Source organism: Rhineura floridana, chromosome 2 (assembly GCF_030035675.1).
Source record: "Rhineura floridana isolate rRhiFlo1 chromosome 2, rRhiFlo1.hap2, whole genome shotgun sequence".
Lineage (NCBI taxonomy): Eukaryota > Metazoa > Chordata > Lepidosauria > Squamata > Rhineuridae > Rhineura > Rhineura floridana.
In genome coordinates, this window is record NC_084481.1 from 146080544 (window position 1) to 146106840 (window position 26297).

The window sequence follows — 26297 nt, forward strand, 5'->3', positions numbered from 1 at the left end:
CAACAAGAATATTACCACAAATAAGGAACTTTACTGGGAACTAAGATTTATATATATTATAAAGATCCAAGTGTAGAAAACACCATATTAATCTGAAATAAATTCAAATGATTAAAAACAGCAAAAAAAAGTTGAAATCAAAGCATTACTAAAAAGTCTAAAAACTATCTTGATGTTACTTGTCTTTGATTTGGGATCTCAGAGTTTTGCATACAAAATAGTATTGCGAATCTATTCAAATAGCTTCCGAATAAAGGACCTTTTTGCAGGACTGAGTATTCTCATAGTTTTTTTCCTGTGCAATGCTTTCATGGGTTGCTTTTCCACTGGAGGAGTCTCCTTGGGAGTTTGCAGTCCCCTGGCCAAATGGACATGCTCAGTACAGAAGTACTTGGTGTTTACCTGTGAAAGGTGAATAAGCATGTTCTCAGATAGGTCCATGCACTGAGCGTGGACCCAGTGACCATCTCCATTTGAACAGAAGATCATTGCTGGCTTATTCAGCTCTGTTGAGTACAAGGGCACCCAAGTGTTGATATCAATATCACAGCCTGCAGAGCAGGTGATCCAGTAGCCTGCTTCTGACTCATCTTCCTCATCATCTTCATTATAGGTGTCAATATCATTCATGTCAAAGCTGAAAGTGAACTCTTCTGAATCTTCAAAAGGAGTAGACTCTCCTGCATCTTCTGTAGAGCTCTGACTGCACACTTGTGCCATCTGTTCTGAGTCCTGATCACTTTCTTCTTGACATCTCAGCAAGTAAAAGTAATTTGCTTCTGCAATTAGTTGCTTGTTGTCTCCTGGTATACCAAATAGTATGGCTCCATTTCCCATATCACTCCCAAACCATATCTTGCAGTGTTTGATATCTGGGGTCCATTCTGGTGCTTCTCTTTCCACTATCTCTATCTTGTTATTTTCAAGGTTGATTGTATTACAAACCATTCTTTTCTGGTTGTCAGAATGGTAGCCCCCAACAATGACAAATTCCTGGTCTCTGATCTGGGTCATGATGGCACTAGACACTGAGATCCCACCAGACAAGACACAGCAGCTCACAGCTGGGCTTCCTAAGGGAAGGTTGATTTTTACCCTATAGAGATTTGGAGGCCTCATGTTATTTTCAATGGAATGGCCTCCTATGATATAGATGGTGTCATTTCTGGTAAGAGAGAGATGAAAAGAGAATCCACCCTGAAGCTCTGCAAAAGCATATGAAGTGCAGCATCCAAATTCAGGGTCAACCAGAAATATATATGGCATGCAGTCAACCACACAGTTCCAATTTTCAGTTGTCCTCTCTCCAAGAGCCTTATATGATCTTCCCCCAATTATAACAATCATACTTTTACCTTGACTATGGACCACATTAATGGTATGGCCGTATCTGGCTTCAGGGACCTCTCCAACTAATTCTTTCTCAGCACATCTAAACGTGAACTTCTTGTTAGTCTTGCTGATCATGCTCATAATGTACAGCTTACCAGAAAGTTCATTGTTGGGTGTTTTCCCTCCATGGATGTAGTACTGGCACTTCTCAGACTGCACCCCACTGCCGTTGAGAGTGCAGATAGCAGGATATCTTAGAGGGGGAAGGTAGCAAGAATCATTGGAGAAGAATGTTGGCTTTAGTTTGAGATCTTCCTTTTTGAAATCAAGAAAGAAAACCCCAGTCGGACAGGACCTCTTTGGCCAGCCTTTCTGACCAAACAAGAAAACATGGCCATTGAAGTTCAGCAATGAAAATCCTGGCTGGATTAGGGAGGAATTGTTAACGGTCGATATCATCTGAAGAGAAATCTTATCTGGCAAACAAGCCATGATATTGCCAATATCTGAAAAAGAGAATGAGAAGGTGAGCTGATTAAATAAGTTACTGCTTGGCTGTGTGACCTTGAACATATCGGGTCACTGCTCTTCACCCCTGTGTTTCTCCCTGTCAGTGGAAGTCATTCTTGGAGAAAAATGCTGTGAGAACTACAGCATGAAAAAGAATGGTAGAAAAAGTAATCAAAAGGCTAAATAAGATGTTTCTTTTTTATACCTACTGATAGAGGAAGCAAGGCTATATAGCTCAGTGGTCCTCTAGAGGGGTAAAACATTCAGAGATATGGCTTTAAGTGCATATAATCCTGTAAGGATATCATCACATGCCAGCACTTGCTCAGTGTTAACAACAGAGTAACAAGGAGGAAGAGGTTGGAAACAGGGACCAATATCAGGATTGACTAATCATGTTGTATCTATTGTTCAGGGAGCCTCTTCAGAAATGAAAGATTTAGAGTACATGAGCTATGAAGAATGTAGATCAGGTCAAAGATTAACTTGGCCAACTCAGGCCACAATCTAGCTACATGTGCACTATACATTTAATGCACCTGATTCCCCCCCCCAAGAATCCTGGGAACTGTAGTTTGTTAAGGGTACAGGGAATTGTAGTACTGTGAGGGATAAAGTTCAGTTCCCAGGGTTCTCTGGGGGAAGTCACTAAATGGGCTTTAAATGTAGGGTGTGCACACAGCCTCCATTTGGAAGTTTTCTTGCACCATCTCTGTTGAAATGAATGAGATCTTTGCAGGCAGGGGAATTCTCATGCTACCCATCTTCTTTTCATTTCACGTTAGGCCACAAACTCCAGGCCTTTCCTCTTCCTTATGAAGCTTAACAGAACTATTTTCTGATTAGAGCTACTGAGACTTCTACATTCAGACTGTATATAAAGGACTAAAGCAGAGGTGGGAAAGTCTGACCTGGAGGCCAGATGTAGCCTATGGGGCCTCCCCATCTGGCCTGCCCTCCTTACCCCAGCCCTGCCCTCCTCACCCCCTTGCAGCAAATAGGTGTGAATAATAAAAAAAAACTTCCACTAGCGCCAATGGAAACTTTAATAAAATGTAATTGCTGCATGGGAAGTGGGGCAGGGAATTTTTAGTGGGGACTGGATGTACATTTCTTGGTTTATGTAATGTTCAAGCACATTCCCAAAGCAGTGCTCAGTTGTCTTTAGCAAAAGATCACACTTCTCTCTAGGAGGCATGCTTCAGGGGGCTCGTGTGTGTGTGTGTGTGTGTAGTGGATACACACACAGGTTCTGACAGACATGTGGAACACCCTTCCCTCCTCATGCACTGTTACTCTCCCACTGAAAATCGCCCTTTGCCTGGTAATTAAGCTTGAAAACAGCCTCCAACTGGCTCCAATGAGAGGCTGTGTTCAAGTATAATTGCTATGCAGGAGGCATTTTCCAGGGGAAGTGCAGCTGAGGAAGGACTGATTAATCCTCCCCTCCCTGTACTCTTTCCCCCATGTGCTATGCAGTAGTTAGGCTTGAAAAAGGCCCCCCATTGTCTCCACTATATATTCAGATGAGCCACATTACATGTAATCACAAAGAGCACATTGCTAGCATATGTCAATAGCATTCTCAGTTTACAGAAGTGTAACCATAGTACAGGTGCCATAGCTTAGTTTATTATAAGAGCCATTGTGATCCTTGATAAGATGCCTTGTCTTTTGAGATGCTGACAAGAAGAAATTGTAATGTGGCAAGCGGCATGAAGTTTTCCAGTCTTTTTATTGTTTGCTTAAAGCATGTCAAAAAAGACTTTCCAAGTTCGCATTGGCTTAATACTTTAGGCTCTGTTCCTAAAACCGGAGCCTTGGGCATCTATATCCCATACTTCTGAAAGTTATTTTCTTCTGAATTTGTTTTGTATGTTATACAAATCTAAAATAGCTGCAAACATGTGCATAGAGTGGGTGCATTTCTTCTTGTCTCATGGGCCCTATGAAAATCAGAAATGTAGGCTACAACCTTATGCACACTGACCTGGGAGCAAGCCCCATTACAGGACCAAAAGTCCTACAGATTTTAGTGAAACTTATTTTCATGTAATAATTTAGCATTGGGAACTTAATGCTCAACACAGGTGGATTGGAATTTGTTGGCTTTGCGGTATAAAACAACACTGCACTCTAGTATATGCTAGACATCTTACTCTAGGCAGACAGCCAGTATCAACACTATGGGATCTCAGCCAGAAGCTTTTTTAACATGGAACTCGGTACATACCTTTATAAAAGAAGTGTAAAGGTCACATCCACACCATACATTTAAAGTACACTTAAAGCAAATTGTTTTCCCCAAACTATCCTGAGAATTTTAGTTTGTTAAGGGTGCTGGGAATTGTAGCTCTGTGGGGGTAAACTACAGTTCCCATGTTTTGGGGAAAACCATGTACTTTAAATGTATGGTGTCTTTCTTTCACTGTAGAGCACGCATGGCTAGTTGGTAATGAGAGGGCCTGATCTGGGCCACACAGAGCATCTGTGGCCCCACCAAATATCAGTCAATGTATGTTGCATCTGTTTTTGAGTTTTGTATATGTCAAAACTGTGAAGACCTTACTGTATGGTACCACCAACTTTATTATAGAGCAAGGATGGTGAACCTCTGGCCTGTGGCCAAATGCAGTCCTCCAAGCCTTTCCATCAGGCCCTTGGGATTCTCCCCACATCACACCCCTTCCCCAGCCACATCTCACCTCCCCAGGCTGTACCCTTCATTGGCCCTGCTTCACACCCTGGCTAGAATGTGTTCTTGAACTTTGATAATACTTTTTGTTTACCTGTTTGGAAGATAGAGAGCAATGTGTGAGTGTCTGTAGAAACTAGCCCACTGTACAAAAGTAAAATTTATATATGTTACTCCACCCACCTACCCCTGGCATGTGGCCCCAGAAGGTTGCCTCAAAGGGAATGCGGCCCTTGGGTTGAAAAAGATTCTTACCACTAGTGTAGAGCCTGACCAGACCTAAAGGTGCTAAACTGTATGGCAAAATAAATTTCCAGCACCTGGATCTGTTGATAGATTACTCTTTCATATGAAGCATTACATGGAATTCTTTTCTGCACGAGAAAGAAGCAGCCCTTCACTTTGTCTGCATTTGATTTTTACATTTTTTAAACAGCATTTTTTAAACAGCAATGTGATTTATCTATAGTCTTGGCATCAATGATGTCTTAAAAATGTGGTGTTAGAAACACATTTCAAATCCCACATTATTCTATTTTAGTTGGTTATTTGTCAAGTATATGCTTCCTCCCTGCTAAAACAAGATCAGCACATGCCGTTGTTGGAGCCTGCCTGTGCCGTCGCGGCCCGTGTTTCCTTGCCACTGTTGCTTTCTCTCGCCGCAGCTCGGGCGTTGCCGCCGCCGCTGTCATCATTGCCGCTGTCATTCGTTTTTTGCCATTGCCTATGCCTCTCTGCTGCCGCTGCTGTGATCTGCGCTCTCCTGTGCCTTCCCCCGCCGCCGCTGCTTGTCATGGCCTGTGCCTTTTCATCGCTGTTGTGGCCTACGTTCCCGTCGCTGTTGGGTTGCTGAGTGCTTTTTGGGGGATGGCGTCCCCTTGAGCATCGGGCGTCTCTCGCTGGCGGGGGAGCGGCTGGCGGTGGGTGTGGCGTAGTGGAGCTGAGTCGGGATTTGGGTGTGTCTGCGCTCCTGTGTCGCCTTTGGCGCTTCCATCTGTGACGGTGTAGCGCGGTACGCCCTCTATCGGCTGCAGCGGCGACCAAGATCGTGAGGGAAAATCAGGACCTGTGAGGGGTGCAGAAGGTGAGGCGCCTGGCTGTTTGATCTCGACTGAGGACAGAGCTACTGGTCATGGTGGAGAGACGGTGGGGACTGGAGACACCAGTTGTACAGACGAGGAAAATCATCGTGAAGATCCGGGAATAACGACAGGAGGTGTTTGGTACTTGGTGTGGATGAATGTGTGAATGTGTATATATGTGTATGTTTGATAGTGAATGGTGCGTAAGCTGATATATATAGATTTTTACTATGTGCCTAGGAAGGGGGCTTTTTCAACAAACGGGAGGACTTGAGGGGGCCCCAATCAGCGTAGTGACGGGCAGAGGGAGGTATGGCATTGTGAGATGGACATGCCAGGTAAGGGGAATGCGGCCCAGACAAGTTGTGGCTGTGCCTTGTTCCGGTCCTACTCACACCCGCAGGATTGTTGGTTGTCCTCTCAGCCAACTCTCGGATCTCCAGTTGCTGCTTTTAAATGCCAGATCGGTACATAATAAAATCTCCCTTGTCCATGATTTGATTATGGATGAGGCGACCGATCTGGCATGTATAACCGAGACCTGGGTGGGTGAGCAGAGAGGGGCTAGCCTCTCCCAGCTCTGCCCACCAGGGTATTTGGTCCAGCATCATGGTAGATCTGAGGGTCAGGGAGGGGGGGTTGCTGTGGTCTATAAGAGTTCCATCTCACTTATCAAGCACCATGTCCATACAATAACTGGTCTGGAGTGTTTGCACCTTGTGTTGGGTCAGAGGGACAGACTGGGAATCTTGTTGGTGTACCGCCCACCCTGCTGCTTAACGGCTTCCCTAACTGAGCTGACGGAAGTGGTCTCGGAGGTATTGCTGAGATCCCCCAGACTTTTAGTACTGGGGGATGTCAACATCCATGCTGAGGCTACTTTGTCTGGGGCGGCTCAGGACTTCATGGCCTCCATGACAACCATAGGGCTGTCCCAGTATGTTAATGGCCCAACACATGTGGCGGGACATACCCTAGACCTTATTTTTGCTACTGGACATGGAGATGGTGATCTGGATGTGGGGAATTTTACATCTCTTCCTTTGTCATGGACAGATCACCGCTTGTTAAAGTTTAGACTCACAACAGCTTTTCCCCTCTGCAAGGGTGGGGGACCTATTAAATTGGTCCACCCCCGGCGACTAATGAATCCTGAGGGGTTCCAAAAGGCTCTGGGGGATTTTCCGGCTGGAAAAACTGGCGCTCCTGTCGAAGCCCTAGTTGAACTGTGGAATACGGAGATGGCTCGGGCTGTTGACACGATCGCTCCTGCGCGCCCTCTCCTGTGTAGAGCTCATACAGCTCCTTGGTATACTCCAGAGCTGAGAGTGATGAAACAAGATAGGAGGCGGCTTGAGCGGAGGTGGAGGCGAACTCCCGATGGATGCAATTATGCACTGGTAAGTGCCTCTACAAAACTATATTTAGAAGTGGTGAGGGTGGCGAAAAAACAATATTTTGCTGCCACCATTAAGTCATCTCTTTCCCGCCCAGCGGAGCTTTTTAGAGTTGTCCGAGGGCTACTTCATTCTGGCCCTAAGGACACGATAGTACCATCGGTGGCCCGCTGTAATGAGTTTGCTGGGCACTTCCAGAACAAGATCTCATGCATTCGTCGGGACTTAGACTCCCAGTTTGTAGCAGTTGATCCAAGTGAGGTGTCCGGAGCACAGTCTTGTCATGTTTTGTTGGATGAGTTTCAGTTGGTTCAGCTCGAGGACATGGACAAGGTGCTTGGACAGGTACGTGCAACCACTTCTGTACTGGATCCTTGCCCCTCTTGGCTTATAAAAACCAGCAGGGATGGAACAGCCAACTGGGCCAGGAAGTGATAAATGCCTCTTTATGAGAGGGAGTGGTCTCTGGCTGTCTGAAAGAGGCAGTAGTGAGACTACTCCTGAAAAAACCTTCCTTGGACCCAGAAAATCTTGATAGCTACAGACCAGTAGCGAATGTTCCATTCCTGGGCAAGATCTTGGAACGAGTGGTTGCTGGCCAGCTCCAGGCGCTATTGGATGAAACCGATTATCTAGATCCATTTCAATCGGGTTTTAGGCCCGGTTTTGGCACTGAGACAGCCTCGGTCGCCCTGTATGATGACCTGTGTCGGGAGAGGGACAGAGGGAGTGTAACTCTGTTGATTCTCCTTGATCTTTCCGCGGCTTTTGATACCATCGACCATGGTATCCTTCTGGAGAGACTTGTGGAGTTGGGTGTTGGAGGTACTGCTTTGCAGTGGTTCCGCTCCTACTTGGCGGGTCGTCTCCAGAGGGTAGTACTTGGGGAACATTGCTCGACACCGTGGGTTCTCCAATATGGAGTCCCGCAGGGGTCAGTTCTGTCCCCCATGCTTTTTAACATCTACATGAAGCCGCTTGGTGCGGTCATCAGGAGCTTTGGAGTGCGTTGTCATCAGTATGCTGATGACACGCAGCTCTACTTCTCCTTTTCATCTTCTTCAGGTGAGGCTGTCAATGTGCTGAACCGTTGCCTGGCTGCGATAATAGACTGGATGAGAGCTAATAAACTGAGGCTCAATCCAGACAAGACTGAGATGCTGTTGGTGGGTGGTTTCTCTGATCAGATGGTGGATATTCATCCTGTTCTAGATGGGGTTACACTCCCCCTGAAAGAGCAGGTTCGTAGTCTGGGAATACTTTTAGATCCTTTTCTGTCACTTGAGGCTCAAGTAGCCTCGGTGCCACGAAATGCGTTCTACCAACTTCGGTTGGTAGCCCAGCTACGTCCCTATTTGGACAGAGAGGATCTCACCTCAGTTGTTCACACTCTGGTAACCTTCCGATTGGACTACTGCAATGCGCTCTACGTGGGGCTGCCTTTGAAGACGGTCCGGAAGCTACAGCTGGTGCAAAATGCAGCGGCCAGACTAATAACGAGGACCAGGCGGTCTGAACACATAACACCTGTTCTGGCCCGCTTGCACTGGCTACCTATATGCTTCTGGGCCAGATTCAAAGTGCTGGTTTTAACTTATAAAGCCTTATACGGCGCGGGACCACAATACCTATTGGAACGCCTCTCCCGATATGAACCTGCTCGTACACTGCGCTCAACATCGAAGGCCCTCCTCTGGGCTCCGACCCATAGGGAAGCTCGGAGGATGGTAACAAGAACTAGGGCCTTCTCAGTGGTGGCCCCCGAACTGTGGAACAGTCTTCCCGAAGAGATACAAATGGCGCCAACGCTGCTATCTTTCCGGCACCAAGTTAAAACCTTCCTATTTTATCAGGCATTTAAATTTTTTCTATATATGTTTTTAATCTGGTTTTAGATTTCTATATATATCTGTTTTGTATTGTTTATGTGATTTTATTGTATTCATTCATATTTGTTGTACACCGCCCAGAGAGCTATGCTAGTGGGGCGGTATAAAAATTCAATAAATAAATAAATAAAATAAATAAAAATTGTTCTGATATCTGGGCTGATTGCAGGTGTTGCCACCACTCACCATATGCTCAGAGGCACATGTTACCAAATTCTTCCAAGCTACACAGAAAGTGGATTGGACTGAAAGACCAACCCAAATTGTGTTTGCATTTTGACAAATTTGCAGGACAGTACAATATCTCAGAGAGGAGGTCAGGTCCCCTGGTTCCCTAGTGCATTTACTATAGCTGCCCAATTTCCCCGCTTTTTATAGTTTGATAGAAATATCTGTTGGCTATAGATACATTCTTAAACCGCAAGTGTTTTTTTTTTTGCCTATTAGTGAATTTCTCTGCTTTTTAATCTGGGAGGTAAGAAATGGGATCCTGTGCAAGTTTGCTGAGAATGGATTGATCATTTGCATGCTTATTGAGTTTAGTGGGATTTACTCCCCTGCAATCATGCGTAATTACGGTAGGTGAAATTGACCACAGGGGCTGGGGAGGGGAGGAGGAGGAAAGGCAGGGCTAGGGGAGAAAGAGGGCAGGTTTGATCATCTGCATGTTTATTGAGTTCAGTGGGATTTACTCCAGTGCAATCATGCTTAGCTTATGTAAAACTGAGCATAGGGGGAGCAGGAGAAGAGGGAGGGAGGGCTGGAGTGGGCACGGAAGGAGGAAGAAGGAAGAGGAGAGGGGAGGAAGAAGAGAGGAGGAAGGGAGAGGAGAAGGGAAGGAGGGGAAAGGCGGGTCTGATCATTTGCATGCTTATTGAGTTCAATGGGATTTACTCCCATGCAGTTATGATTAGGATAGATAAAACTGACCATGGGGGAGGGGGAGGAGGAGGGGGAGCGGGGAGGAAAGGGAAGGAAAGGAGAAAGGGAGGGGATTGGAAATGGAGGGGGAGGAGCAAAGGAAGAGGGAGGGGAAGGAGGACAAGGGGAGGGTGTGTTTGATCATTCACATGCTTATTGAGTTCATTGGGATTTACTCCTGTGTAATCATGCTTAAGATAGGTAAAACTGACCATGGGGGAGGGGGAAGGGGAGGGGGAAGGGGAGGGGAAGGCAGGTTTGATCATTTGCATGCTTTTGGAGTTCAGTGGGAATTTACTCTTATACAATCATGCTTGGATAGATGAAACTGTGCTGGGGAGGGGCAGGGAGGGGGAAGAGGGAGGGGAGGGGAGGAGGAAGAAAGGAAGGGGAGGGGAGGGGAGGAGGAGGGAAGGAAGGGGAGGGGAGGAAGAGGGAAGGAAGGGAGCAGGAGGATATTGGGTGGGTGGGCACTGGACAGAGGTGAAGCCCCTTTCCTTTCCAAAAGGAAAACATTGTGAACAATATCATTGTTTTTCAGCATTTTCTTTTTATTCCACAACAGGCACATGTAGTCTCCCACCCAAATTTAAACCAAAGCTATCCCTGGCCACATCCACACCAGACCTTTATTTAACTTTAGACAGTCATGGCTTCTCCCAAAGAATCGTGGGAAGTGCAGTTAGTGAAGGGTGCTGAGAACTGCTAGGAGAGGTCTTGTTGTCCTCACAGAGCTTCAATCAGAGTGGCTGACTGTTAAAGCACTCTGGCCCCTGGAGATCTGTCAGGGGAATAGGAGTCTCCTCTCAGCACTCTTCACAAACTACACTTCCCAGGATTCTTTGGGGGAGGCCATGACTGTCTAGAGTGAAATACAGTAGGGCCCTGCTTTATGGCCCTTTGCTTTACAGCGCTTTGCTAATGCGGCAGTCTCAATTAGATGCAATTAGACTAAAGCCCCACTCATACAGCGCTTGTTCCGTTTTTATGCCGGTTTTCTGGCATCTATTCAATGAGTTCCGCTTTTCAGCAGTTTTCGCTTTTCAGCAGGGGTCCAGAACGTAACCCGCCGTATGAGTGGGGCCCTACTGTAAAGGTATGGAGTGGGTGTGGCCTCCTGATTAGCCAAGCCAAGCAACTGTGACTCTGGCTTTTAGAACACTGACAGTCGGTTCTTACTGAGCATGCCCAGGTTTATCATTGACTTAAATGTTAAATTTCTTTAATTAATTAAAAATTGGCCATGCATTTTTAAAACTTTTAAACTGCAGATGATGAAGGTCAGAGTATGGGGCAAGGTCTGTAATAGGATTAAAGGTACTCTGTGAACATGGCTGATTTTTAATTAATTTCAACAAATTATGAGAACACTGACAGAAAAAAATCCAACAGGAGTCTGGTCCCCCTCCCCTCTTTTTACACTTTAAACTCTCGATTCTCTCTGACTGTTTTGTGTATTGCCATGAAAATTTAGAGGATTGTTAAGCAAGCATTTCTGGGATCAAGACTATAAATTTTGTAAGGTTTTGTTTTGAAATGAGCTTATGGGAACCATCAGAATGGCATTGGGGGTATTTTCAATTTTACATTGCGGAATGTGAAAAATCCATGCTGGCTATAGTATACAGCCTCTCTCGTGGCTGTATAATTCACATGTTACAAGTCCCACATGGAAGTCACTTTAAACTGCACTACACAGCAGCAGTTATGGGGAGGTTACCTACTGATGTGCAGCTGCTCACCGCAAACATCCAGAAGCAAATATGTGTGCTGGTATGGTGCTGTGTGCTCACCACAATGCAGCTTATTTGATTTATTTACCATGTATTCAGCACCATCTATCTAGGGAGAGCTCCATATTTGCGTGAACACATATGTATGAGCATTCATGTGAAGTATTGTCAGGAACAAGAAAGACGGGGCAACTGGTTAAATCAACCTTCCCCATCCTAGTGCCTTCCAGATGTTTTGGGTGACAACTCTCATCAGCCACAGCCAGCATGGCCAATAGTCAGGGGTGATGCGAGTTGAAGTACAACATATCTGGAGAGCACCAGCTTGCGCAAGGCTGCATTAAACATTTAATTTTGGATAAAATATTTAAAAACCACAGAAATGACAATAGATCAAGGCTGCAATCCTATACCAAGCTACCTTGGAGTGAGCCACTGAGTAGACATATACAGGTTTGCACAGTTTATCTTTAGAAGCACATCCTATTATTTATTTATTTATTTATTTCAATTAATTTTATTTATTTATATTTCAGAATATAGATAACCCACCCTTCATCCATACAGTTACCAGAGTAGGATACAGAACATAAAATAAACAGTCATACAATAATCAACGATAAAATACATCAAAGACAAATAAAAAGATGTCAAAAACAACAGAAGAGGCAGTCATCTTTAAACAATCACTAGTTTGGAACCCCAAATTGTAACAAACATCTTGCCCTCCAGATGTTATAGGACTAGATCCTATAAACCTAACTAGTGTGACCAATGGTTATGGATGTTGGCAACTGTAGTCCACAACATCTGGAGGAGATCACATTGAGTGTCCCTGAATTAAAACATCCTAACTGAAGTATCATTGGATGGTATTCAACTAACATGTCCCATCAGTGGAAGGATTTCCATTTGTGCAACAGGGTCTCCACCCTTTCCCCCCCTTGCACTTCCCACTCCCTCCCCAAATCTGCTCTGGAGGGTTAGGAAAACCCCCTAGAACAGATTTAGAGGGTGCACAGCGAGAGGTGAGGGGTAGAAATTCTATTGCACAAGCAGAAATCCTTGTGCTGATGGAATGTTCACATAGTGCTACGTTGGATACAAACCATTGTTTTTCATGTAAACATGACAAATTATGACATGCTACTTCAATGTGTATTCCAAGGGTGGGGGAACCTGTGGTCTTTCAGATGTTGTTGGACTACAGTTCTCATCATAGCTGACATGCTGGCTGGGGTTGATGGGAGTTGAAGTCCAACAATACATGGAAGACTACAGGTTCTCCACTACCAATGTAATCAGTGAGTCATCCCTCAACATCAGTTCCTAGTTTTAGTTCTCATGATAACCCTTATCCACAATTATGTGTACAGTATATACTTGTGCTCCATATATATATTGGGCATTTGATAAGATTAAATAGATGAAGGGTAGAACCAAGTAAGCTTTGAGTCTCTATTGGTCTGCTAGTGTCTTTGTTTGACGCTCAAGATTCATTACGATGAACCAACAATATTTGTGGAGTTTAATACACTGAGTGAGAGCCTACAACTGCATGTGAAAAATATAAAACAATATGGGTAATGAAAAATGTGAAACCTTTAAATAGTGAGCCAGGTGCTTTACAAAAGTGATGCACTCCTTGCCTATCAAGAAGACAAAGCAGATAGGAAAGCAGGATAGATAAGTGACTTACAATGAGCAATCGTCCCACTCTCCTGCAAGCATTGGCCTATAAATACTATAAATAAATGTGTACCAAAAATTCAATTTTCTTCTTCAGCTTTAACACTACAATTCAATGTATGTTTACTCAGAAGTAAGTCCAACAGAATTCAATGGGAGTTACTCCGAGGTGCTTCTATATAGGACTCCAGCCTAAAGTTATTTCAACATTTTGAAATTTTGAAGATACTGCTGAGACTAAAATAAAATACATCAATAGGCTATAAAAAGAACAGAAAATATTTAAGTAAATTAAGGGTGATATTCAATATTAATCAGATTCAGAGAAGACCTATTGAAATAACTGGACTTTAATTACTTAAGTCCAATTATTTCAGTTGGTCTATTCTGAATATGACTAGCATTAGATATCACCCTAAGTGTCTTGTATCTGTACTTCAGCAGATTATCAATGTCCTGTAGTGGTCTTACAGAGGTGAAAATCTGTTAGTGCATCACCTACCACAGAAGTTTCCTGAACTGAACCATTACACGACTGGTGTATGTGTCTTTGTGTGCGTGATCTTTTGTTATGTGTAAGCATGAACAAACGCTCGTCCTAATTTACCAATAATATACATCAAACAATTCCCCAAGATTTATTTGGTAAATCCTGGGCCAGTTTTGTAAAAACCAGAAAAACCGCTTAAAGCAATGCAGTATCCATACAGTATCCACAATATTACGACCAGTTTTCTGCTTTAAGCTACTCTGCCTTCTCTATCCTACTGCTGAAATGTGAAGATATAATTTCTCAAAAAGTAAAATTAAATAAATAAGCAAACACCTTTGCATTTGGGTACATATGATAATATTGGGACCTACCTGGGTGATAGAAGCTTTTGTTTCCTACTGATATATTTGAACCAAAATAGTGATTCAGATGTCAACACTTGTGGATGCTTCGCTGACTGCTTTGTGTCACAGCAAAGAGTCAGGCAGGGAAACTGTTTGCTTAGACTACGGATGTGCTTCTGAGTGCTCATTGATGTGAGTAACTGACTGTGACCATTTCCCCCTCTTTAGATGATGCAGAAGGAAACCCAACACTAGTTCACAGTTTTAACTCTTTCAGGCTCTATAAATCCTGAATAATAACAGGATCAAATTTTATTTTAGGCTATTTGTATGTATATGTGTAGAAATGTTGCTTTCCTTTATTTAATGTCGATGAAGTGGCCCAAATGATCTGAAATATTATGGTGTCTTAGAGAAATATTCCAATTAAAGATATACATTCTATTTTATGCTATACAATAATGTTTTTTTAAAAGTAAGATAGCATAATGTTGCTTTGCCTCAGGCTCATATCACAAGGGGATGGGGTGGAAATAAGTAAGAACAGAAATTCTGACCTCTTCAACTCTTTTCTAAGGTTATTACAAGATCTTTGACCAGCCACCAAAATCCACCCATACCTTAGAGCGGAATGTAGTAGGAAAATATAATATTTTTCCTACTATCTTTTGCCTATACTCTCATATATGATTTTCAAGACATGTGGGACTAGCTACATGATACTGTTTAAAATAAAACTGGTGCAACTATCCAAAGTATGATTGTGTCTCATATGACTACAATCTATTGACTAGGACTTACTTCTGTTAATAGAAGATGGTACTCTTGATGCTCCTATCCAAGGGCTGCTTCACACATTACGCGCAGGCACATTCAGTGCCTTCAGTAGGTAGTTAAAGCCAATCACAGTATTAGCATGTATATATGTAACAGACATATTTTCATAAACATGTGCCTGTTGCATCCACACTTTTCCACCTTAGATGTACACTTAAAACATCTTAGCTTTCACATCTTAAAAATGTAATGTGTGAATTGTCCCTGTACTGGTTGTCCATTGCTGGCACACAAGAAGAACTGCCTGTAGTCAAAAAAGAGTTGATAGTCCTACTTTGAAGCAAACAGAGCTCTGCAGTGCCAGGAAAGAAGCAACAAATGTTCCTTCTATCAAATATAATAAGATTTCAGTGTAGCATCCTCTTTTTGTGTTGTTTACAGAGATGCCACATTGATAAAGAGAGTTCTTCTAGGTCTCGGCCTAATTATCCCCTTTCTCTTGGTAATTTATAACCTGCAAAGCAACTTAACAAGCCACTTGAAATTCAAAATGGCTGAATTAAATTGGATACTGTAGCTGCACAATCAAGAGTGCTCTGTCTGGCTGATTGCAAGTCAGGTTTTAGCACCGCAAACATGTATTACTACCACAAAGCCCACAAAAACACCTGTGTTGCTCCTGCTCCTGGCCACCTGTACATATTTTTTTAAAACATGGACTTTTATTTTGAAATAACATTAAACCTACTGACAACAAAAGGGAAGAACACACATAACCATACAAAATCACTAATCAAGGGTAAAAGGAGACTTGCTGATTACAATCCTAAGCATATCAAGGGCAAACTTGCAGGACAATTGGAACAAAGCAGCCTAGGGCTACATGTCTACTCAGAAGTAAGTCTCACTGAATTCAGTGGGGCTTATTTCCAGGTAAATGGGGTTAGGATTGCAGCCTCTAAGCAGAAGCTCATCAACTGTTGAAGGAGTTTGGATATGTAGGTTATGTAGCTGAATCTTAGTCAGAATATATACGTGTGTGTCTGTATTTGATTGGAATGTGATCAGCAGCTTGAAAGCTTCCACACAGGATAAATGGAAACCAAAGCTCCTGTTGTGAAATGTGATCTTGAATCCAGATTGAGTAGAGATAATGTTCCTGTTCAGACATTCATTAATTGTAGCCATAGAGGACCCATGAGACCATGTCCCCATCCACTCTGACCGTCTCACATTGAGCAAAAAGGTGTCTCCAGGCTGTCACTATTTTGCATGAGCAGTTAGAGCATAAAGACCAAAACTCTAGGCTTGGCCGTTGGAGTGGATGAAAGTGCTCGGTCACCCTGATGTAACACATCCCCTTATTTTTTTTTAAGAGAGGATTTTTTTTTTGAAAGCGATGCGGAAATGCACGGGAAAGTGTGGAATGAATGAATGATTAATGGGAAGATGTATAAATGCCACATAAGTAAATCAGGATGCTCAGTAAAGACAGGAAATAATCTAATCTCTGCCTAAGCTTTGTGCAAGCAAATCAGGATGAACGCTCAAGAAAGAGGTCATCTGGAGGAGGCCTAAAAAGGGAGATTGTAAGTGTGTTTGGCTGAATGTCTTCCTCGTGCAACTGGAAACCATGCACAATTAGAAGTCATGTATTATACACATGAGTGAGATGCAAAGAAGCGAGAGGTCCTTCTATTCATTGCATTGACACGAAGAAGAGAAAATTTCAGCACACACCTTTTCTTACCCATGTGTGTATGATAACCCATGTTTTTTTTGGAAATTATTATTCTATTAGCAATAACAGTACAGGAGCCCAGTCCTCCTATGCCTCTGGTTCTAATCCCTGGCTACTCTTCACAACCATGTCATAGGAGAAATGTCCATTAAATTAACAGAAAACCAACATGAATGCACAGTCAAATGGCAAGGAGCACAAACAAGTTTACAATCAATCTAGCCTATCTACTGTGCTTCATTGCAAAGTGCAATTTGATATTTACTTAGCAGGGTCTGTTAGAAATGTTCCTTAACCGTCATTGTAATGCTGAGCCTCTGAAAATGCAATCCTCTGTGTGCGTGTCTATTTAAAAGTAAGTCCTTTTTGGTTAAACGGGTCTTACTTCCAGATAAGAAGGCATAGGATTTCACCAGAATTTTCTTTTTTCTTTTTGATAATGATTAAAACATCCCAGCTTTTTAATCCAGCACCGATGAACTTAAGGGAGGTTCTAATAAAAGGATCACAATGAGGATCATATTCCATGGTAGAGGAACAACTATGTTTATTATTTTTGTTGTTATTGCTATTATTAACATTCATTTGTATTGAATGACACATACAGGCATATATACTTTGTATATGTATCCTCCACCTACCCTTGAATAAGAGAAAAGCCAATGCTGGATGAACCGCCATGCTTACAGGGCTATGCAGAAGGACCTTGTGCATGCAATTGCCTATATACAGGAGGAATGTATGCACAGAACAACAGTCCTTTGATGTATGAATGTGTGAACCATCCCTTTCCTCAAAAACATGCTGATAACAACGGTATGTGTGTTTGGGGGCTTTTCCATTTAGAGAAACTGCAAGTAAGAGGTGATATGATAGAAGTGTATAAAATTATGCATGACATGGAAAAAGTGGGTAAAGAAAAGTTTTTCTCCCTCTCTCATAACACTAGAACTTGTGGACATCCAATAATGCTGAATGTTGGAAGATTCAGGACAAACAAAAGAAAGCACTTCTTCACATAGCACACAGTTAAGCTATGGAATTTGTTCCAGCTTGGCCACCAATTTGGATGTCTTTAAAAGAGGATTAGATGGATACAGGGAGGTTAAGGCTATCAATGGCTACTAGCTGTGGTAGCTATGCTCTCCGTCCACGTCTGGAACCAGTATGCTTCTGAATACCAGTAGCTGTAAATTGCAGGAGGAGAGAGCACTCTTGTGCTCCAGTCCTGCTTGCGGGCTTTCCACAGACATCTGGTGGGCCACCATGAGGGGGATGCCTGACTAGATGGGGCAGTGGCCTGATCCAGCAGGCTTTTCTTATGTTTCATCATATAGCTGTGTGATTCTGCTGATTTAAGTTGGAAATTCAAACATTTATTCTGCTTTGTGCAAGTTGCTAAAAATACAGTGGTCTATAAGAATCACAGTGTAATGTTCAAGTACACCGTGCATAATGGGAAGCCTGTCGCCAGGGCCACGCTACATTTTTCATTGTTTAAAGGAATTAATAACTGTGTAATTGAAAGCATGCTAATCCTCAGCTGACCTGCCTCCATGATTCAGTGGTGGCATTCCTCATTTGGCTTAAACGGTGGGGAGGAAGACTCCCATTTGGGGAATCATAAATTGATTCTGCACTATCTGCTGATGATCAGCAAAGCTTAATGAATGATAGCCTCAAGTAACCTCATTACAAGGAATCTGGATGGATGAACAAGAAAAATGCATATTTTTCAAAGGAAAAGAAAGTGGTTTTGGCTTCAATGAATCATTTTTAGAAACTCTTCAGATCTTCCAATATGGAGAAAGAAAGGCAAATCCTTGGCATTCTCTACAGGTAAGACAATGTTTAGAATAAGTTTTGTTATTAATGGTTGTTTGGAAAAAATATTTTTATTTGATTAATGTGACTCTATGCAGAGACCAGTGCTGCAATCTAGAGAAAGTCAGGTTCATCTATGCCTCATTGAAATAAATGAGATTTAAGTATACAAAAATGTAGGACATCCTTTCCCAACCTTTAGGTCCCCAGATGTTGTTGAACTACAACTCCCATCAGCCCCAGCCAGCATGGACAATGGTCGGGAATGATGGGAATTGTAGTCCAACAACATCTGGGGACCCAAAGGTTGGGAAAGGCTGACTTAGAATATGATCCAGAACTCTAACATTGCAGTCCTAAGCACACTTACCAGGGAGTAAGATCCATTGGCCACAGTGGGGCTTACTTAAGTCCACATTGACACCATACATTTATTCCACTATTATTACTCTTTAAACAGTCATGGATTCCCCCAAAGAATCCAGGGAAGGGTAGTTTGTGAAGGGTGTGGAGAGTTGTTAGGAGACTTCTATTCAGAGCTTGGAAAAGTTACTTTTTAAAACTACAACTCCCATCAGCCCCAGCCAGCATGGCCACTGGATTGGGCTGATGTGAGTTGTAGTTCAAAAAAGTAACTTTTCCAAGTTCTGCTCCTATTCCCCTGGCAGAGCTCCACTGGCCAGAGTGGTTTAACAGTCAGCCCCTCTTCCCAGAGAATTCTGGTGATTGTAGTTCTGCGCTTCTGGTTTAGAGGGCTCTGCCTGGGTACCAGAATTTTTGATTTTCAGGATTGGCAATGTGAAAGACCAATGAAAGGCAACGTGGAACCCTCTAGATGTTGACAGATTACAGCTCCCATCATCCACAACCATTGACAATGCTGGCTGGGATTGATGGGAACTGGAGTCCAACCACATCTGGAGGGCACCATGTTGGCTATCCCTACAACTAGAAGCTTTTACAAATAGCTGTCAGTTCATCAATGAGACCTACTGGATAGTCTTAGGACAGTCACTGTCCCTCACAGGTGTTGAGAGGATAAATGAGATAATTTTGTACATTCTGTTTTGTACATTGGGAAGAGCTATTATATAGGCTAGTAAAACCAACTCATTTTTATGCATGCAATCAAATGATTTTCACTGTCATACAATATTACCATTGTCTTTGGATGGATTTGAACTAGATTTTCTAAGTAGGGAATATCTGTGTTTGGTCTGATTCATAATCCTATTTTATTTTGGTTGTGAATGTTCTCCATTTGATTGTATTGAGATTCTTTTGCAAATGCTGTGTTTTTAGAGCTGAAAGGTGGTATAGAAATGATTCAATAAATAAATAAAGTATCCTCCAGTATTCTGGTTCAGGATTTTCCTTTCTTTAATATAGAACTAGAAGGAACCTCTGGGAGTATCTTCTGTAGTTCTGTGTGGATCAAAATTCCTACACTGATGTCACATTTATGTTAGGCATATGGTATATCACAGCCTTCCCCAATCTGATACCCTCCAAATGTTTTGGACTACAACTCCCATCATCTCTAACCACTGGGAATGCTCAACTGGAATGATGGGAACTGTATTCTAAAGAATCTGTAGGGCACTAGGCTAGAGGAGGCTAGTGTACAGGAAGGGAAGGGAATCAAATGCTTTATGATGTTGGGAAGATTCCTCTGAAACTTAGAATACTGGCCCAAGAGATTCACCTATGGTTATCTTTTTATCCATCCATCCATCCATCCATCCATCCATCCATCCATCCATCCATCCATCCATCCATCCATCCATCCATCCATCCATCCATCCATCCATCCATCCATCCATCCATCCATCCATCCATCCATCCATCCATCCATCCATCCATCCATCCATCCATCCATCCAATCTCTGCTAGTTCCTAACATAGAGTGATCAAGAAATAAAATTGAGGATGGTGATATGTAGCTAGGATAATGTAGACAGGATTCTCAAGGGGTGTGTGTTTTTACAGATGTAAAATCACTCCAGTGCTGTTTCCTAATCATCCCTTTATTTTCTCCCATATAAAACATTGATTACATTCACTTCTATGGTAACAAATAAATAATTGCATTTGGAGACTGGAACTGTGCTGGCATATGAGCAAACCTACCTTTGATCTCAGACTAGGTGGCCTGGTATAAATTGAGGACCCTGCAGTTGTTATATGCTCCAAGGGTGCTTGCCAGATACAAGTTTTCCCTCTGATCTCAAGCCACCCATCATAACAATGGATGTTTTTGCTAGTGAGGATCATAAATGTTGGTCCCCAAAAATCAGTTTAAGACATATTTTTTCAGTACCACAGTGCTCTTTCACATTCTGTAATGGGAGGTGATGTAGAAGGACAAAACATTGCAAGGATTACTTTTATTATTTATTATTGTCTGGGTACATATAATGGTGTTTTTTTTTAAAATGAGACTCTTTAATAAAGGTGTACCCTAGTCTACCATGCAATGAATGGTGGTTAGAGTAATGACTGTAATAATGAAACAGTAATGAAAAATAAAACATTTCTTCCTCTTGAAAAACCACTAGAATTTGCATAAACCACTCTGATGGTCTGGTAAATGATTATGTGCACAGTCAGTCCCTAGAGAGATTAATATTAGCTTTGTTTTTGTGAAAGTTTTCTTTTTTTAAAGATTTAAGTGCTTGTTTTAAAAAAATTCAAAACAGTGCTCTACTTTTCCTGTCAACATCAACATGGAGTTAGGTGATATTAAAGACAATGATCTATTTTGAGGCTGCCAGCAAAGCTCTTCTGCTCCCATCTATTTTAAAAGCATATTCAACTATTGTAGTTTAGCAGGTAGATGACTAAATTTAGATTAGGGCAGCTTTCCCCAACCGGGTGCCCTTCAGTCGTTTCAGACTACAACTTCCATCAGCCTGGCTGAGGCTGATGGACTTTGTAGTCCAAAACATCTGGAGGGCATCAGGTTGGAGAAGGCTAGACTAGGGACACCTGTGTTCAAATTCCCACTCAGTGATTAGTTTGGGGGTTCTCTTAGAACCATATCTGTCACTTGAGGCTCAGGTAGCCTCAGTAGCAAGGAATGCCTTCTATCATCCTCATTTGGTGGTCCAGCTACGCCCCTATCTGGACAGGGATAGCCTGGCTTCAGTTGTCCTGCTCTGGTAACCTCCAATTAGATTACTGCAATGCAGTCTATGTGGGGCTGCCTTTGGAGACAGTTCAGAAACTGCAGCTTGTGCAAAATGCAGCGGCCAGATTGGTAACAGGGACCAAATGGTTCGAACATATAAAACCGATTCTGGCCCGCTTGCATTGGCTGCCTATATTTTTCCAAGCTCGATTCAAGGTACTGGTTTTAACCTACAAAACCTTACATGGCTTGGGACCACAATACCTGACGAAATGCCTCTCCCGACATGAACCCATCGGTACACTATGCTCAACACTACACCCTCCTCCGTGTGCCTCCTTGGAGGGAAGCTGGGAGTCTGGAACAAGGGAAAGGGCCTTTTCAATGGTGGCCCCCAAATTATGGAATTATTTCCCTGATGAAGTTTGCCTGGCACCAACACTGTTACCTTTTTGGCACCAGATCAAGACTTTCCTTTTCTCCCAGGCATTCTAACAGCATGGGCTAAGCTCTGACCCCAGGTCTTTTACCTGGTTTATCTGTGCTTCATGGTTTTAAACTTTGTATGGTTTTTTAAACTGTATATTTGTTTTTAATGTTCAATGTTTTTAATTTTTGTAAATCGCCCAGAGAGCTTTGGCTATGGGGTGGTATATAAATGTAATAAACAAACAAACAAACAAATAAATAAGGTTCAAATGTCTCAAATCTAACTCAGCCTAATCTAAATCTGAGAAGCCTTGGAAAAAGGGTAGGGTATAAATCTGATAAATGGAAATAGAAATGGACAGCCTTCAAGTCAATTCTGGCTTATGGCAACCCTATGAATAAGGTTTTCATGGTAAGAGGTAGTCAGAGGTGGCTTACCATTGCCTTCCTCTGAGGCTGAGAGGCAGTGACTGGCCCAAGGTCACCCAGTGAGCTTCATGGCTGTGTGGGGATTCGAACCCTGCTCTCCCAGGTTGTAGTCCAACACTCTAACCACAAAAAGGAATATTTCAAGACAGTAGCTGTTTCCAGCATGTTTAATTTGTTGATTCTTACATTGGAACATAGAAAGCTGCCTTATATCAAGTAAGATGATTGGTCCATCTCACTCAGTATTTTCTACGCTGAATGGCAGCTGCTGTCTAGGATTTCAGACGGGGGACATTCTCAACCTGACCCAGAGACCTAGAGATTGAACCTAAGACTTTATGCATTCAAAATAAATGTTCTACCCCTGTGCTATGGCCATTTCCTCAAAGACAAGATACCTGAGTGGCCGGGTAATTGTTCATATTCATTATGACAGGCTCTATTAACTGTTCATATTCGTTATGACAGGCTCAATTTTTATGGCTTACAAAAATGTTCCTGTGTGCCCATAAGCTATGGCAATTTTGTTGCAACCTGTGGTTCAAACTAGATTCTGTGCTTTGTCCATCCACCTGTGTTACTAATGCCTCCCATCATGTAATATATAATGACCAAGTTACAGGAGTAGGGTTCCATACTATGCAGCTCAGAGGGAAGGGATAGTTTCTTACAGTCAGGGCTGACTCCAGGAATGCCGGGGCCCTTGGGCATCAGCTTGCCCTGGGCCCTGGCATGTGTGCGTGTGCGCATTTGCATTTGTGCTTGTGCATGTGTGCGCACAGCCCACCCCACTCCCACCTACCTGTCTCCTGTCTTTTACTGTTGCCATTAACCAAGATGGCGGCCGCGGTTTCCCTAAGGGGATGAAGCCTCTGCCGCCATCTTTGTTGATGGCACGCATGCGTGCTACGCGCGCGCATCTCTGCCATCAACTAAGATGGCGGCAGGGGCTTCAGTACCTTAGGGAAACTGCGACTGCCATCTTTGTTAAGGGCAGCAGACTGGTAAGTGGGGAGACGAGGGGGGACGTGGGGGGGCATGGATCATGGAAGGGGAGCGGAGGGGTGGCTGAAGGCCCCCCTGTAGCTCCAGGGGCCTTCCTGCCAGTGACCAACCTGACTGCCCTTTAGAACCGGCCCTGCTTATAGTCCAGAGTGTGATCTCAGATTAACAGTGCCCTGGCAAGCAATTCCCAGCTGTCTGTTGACAGGAGGCTATAAGTGCAGGGGTGCCCTGCACTTAACTGAAGACATTAGCCACTGTGTGGCTAGAAGAATGCAAACAATACATAAAGTTATGGAAATAACACAGCAGGATTATAATCATCAAGCTAATTAGGCTGCATTCAGACATGGGGTTTATTGAGTTAGTTTTACTGATTATGATAGCGCTTCTGTCCTGATTTCTAACCTTTCCTTTTCACTGCAGTGCCTGTTGCATTGTGGAACTGTGGCTTTTTGACCACTAAAGTGCCATATCGCACTACATTTCATTCACTCCAGTGGTCATGATGTGACACGATAATGAACGTCATTGGACATGTTGCTACTCCTTCACCCTTTCTACACATGCACACTTCTGTCCCCCCATGATTCTCCCCTGAATGTGGCAGGAAAGAACTGTACGCTGGTGTACCACTCCAAATTTCATCAGTTTACTTCTGCAATTTTCTGGGTTAATGGGGTTGCAAACAGATTTTTTTCTGGAAGCAATTAACAGGGAAATGAGCACTAAAGTTCCATTATATTCTGCTAGATTTCCAGAAGTGGCTCTTATGTTGTGTGAAAGATAAAATAAAATGTGGAAATCATTAGGAAACATCAGGAAAATTGAATAAACTGATGTCTGAATGCAACCTTCATGTGAATAAAGTGCAATAGTCAATAATAAAGTGTCAGCACAGGAGTAGTCATCCATGGAAGTATATAGACATGCAAAAAAGTAACTTTATGGTTATTCTTAACTGCCTTGAGAACTATTCTGAAACGTAACAAACAGATTTCTGAGTATACTTGTGGCATTAAGGAGCATTGACATACAACAGCACATCTCATATGCCTTTGCATATTGATCAGCAATGGTTAATTTGTAAATAAACAAGTAGAGTTCAAGCATGCCTGGAAGCCAACACTTTCGGCCTGGAGGCATTGCTCCCTTACCCCAGAAGAATAGATCCTGATTTTTAGTAAATATTATTTATTTCAATGTACAACTTTCCCAGGGTTGGCGCTATCATTAGGCAGAGTGAGGCAGCTGCCTCAAATAGCAAATTATGCAAGTGACATCAAGGTGCTGGAGGACACAGCTGTGATGGCCCTTGACCCCCTAAGCTAGACTGCTGCTGTCAGGTGTGGTGAAGGATGCTGTTGCATCACCAGTCCTGAATTGAATCTCCTGTTTACTCCGTGCTGAATTTTAGATTGTAAGCACCTCAGGGCAGGGACATGTCTTCTTATACAACTCTCTACATGTCTACTCAAAAGTAATGCTCAATGAGTTCAATGGGACTTACTCCAGCATAAGTGGCTATAGCACTAGAGTCCTGAACTGAATCTCCTTCCCTTATTTATTTATTTATTTATTTATTTAATTTAATTTATATACTGCCCTAAGCCCAAGGGCTGTCTGGGCGGTGTACATAAAATAAAGCAATCAGGAATATATAAATACAATAAAACAATAGAATCAAACCAACAAAGGTAAACAAAAATAATCAAACAGTAGCAAAATACAACAATACATATAATAATACACATTAAAATGCCTGGGAATATAAAAAGGTTTTCACCTGGCGCCGAAAAGATAGCAGCGTCGGCGCCAGGCGCACCTCATATTGAATTTTAAATGGTAAGCCCCTCAGGACAGGGACCTGACTTCTTGACAGGCACATAAGAATGGAATATAACTGCTGTTTTGTTTTTGTTATGTTATATACTGCTTTATTGTAATGGCACAATAAATGCATTAGTTGTTGAATAAATGTGTTGTTGTAAACATGATCTTCATCACCACCATCATTATCATTATTCATCATGCCTCCATGGCATTCTTGGCCACAACTTTATTTAGCTGCCCAGCTGCCCCACCAGGTCCAGTGGTCACCAACCATTATTGTGTTTAATTTAGGGAAGGAAAGATCTGTCTGTTTCGGTTCTCTCAATTTCTCATTTTTCCAAAGTTAAATCCAGTTCTCTACATTTCTACAGTGGTCTGAGAATTTTTTTTGGAAAAAATCCTCATAAAAATTCTCCACCATTTTAGTGCAAAGTTATCCAAATAAACACATTTTTGTAGGCAGTTTTGACAAAGGTACATGTTTTTGCAAGCCATTTCTCATGTTCATGCCTTTTTGCATGCTATTTTCACTTATGTATTCATTTTTCTGCACACTTTCCCCTAATATATGCACTTTTGTAAATGTTGTTTAGTTGGCGAACTGCATCCCAAAATTCTAATAAATGAGAATTTTGAAGGATGGCTGTGTTTTGGAAATTGCGAATTTGATAGTCTGTTTGAAATGCAAACTGAATCGAAATTCTCACACATCCCTAGTTGAACTAGGATTAAACTGTCAGTATAGTTGACTTCTATATGTGGTACATTGGCAGGAGGGTGGAGTCTGTGAGTTACCATTTTGCTCTTCACCTCAGGCAGTAAAATGTCTTGGGCCAGCTCTAAGCCTACTCAGATTCCCAGATTATGGTTAGGTCACCAAAATATCAAGTGTGAAGAAAAGGTACTTATTGAAAAAGGATTATCTTTTTATTCCTGCTTTACTTCTTTAAGGGCTGAGGCTGTTAGTATTGATGATGATGTCCTGTCGATGCTTTCCAAAGCAGCACATTTGAACATGGAAGGGGGGGATGAAAGAGGATGAGAAAA

At 42.6% G+C, this 26297-nt stretch overlaps 1 protein-coding gene across 1 annotated transcript; it reads right to left on the minus strand.

Annotated features, from left to right (window-relative positions):
* Window positions 1–231: 231 nt before the first annotated feature.
* RAG2 (recombination activating 2) lies at window positions 232–1824 on the minus strand. Its single transcript, XM_061613150.1, has one exon. The coding sequence runs from the start codon at window positions 1822–1824 to the stop codon at window positions 232–234; it is 1593 nt and encodes a 530-aa protein (XP_061469134.1).
* Window positions 1825–26297: the final 24473 nt, after the last annotated feature.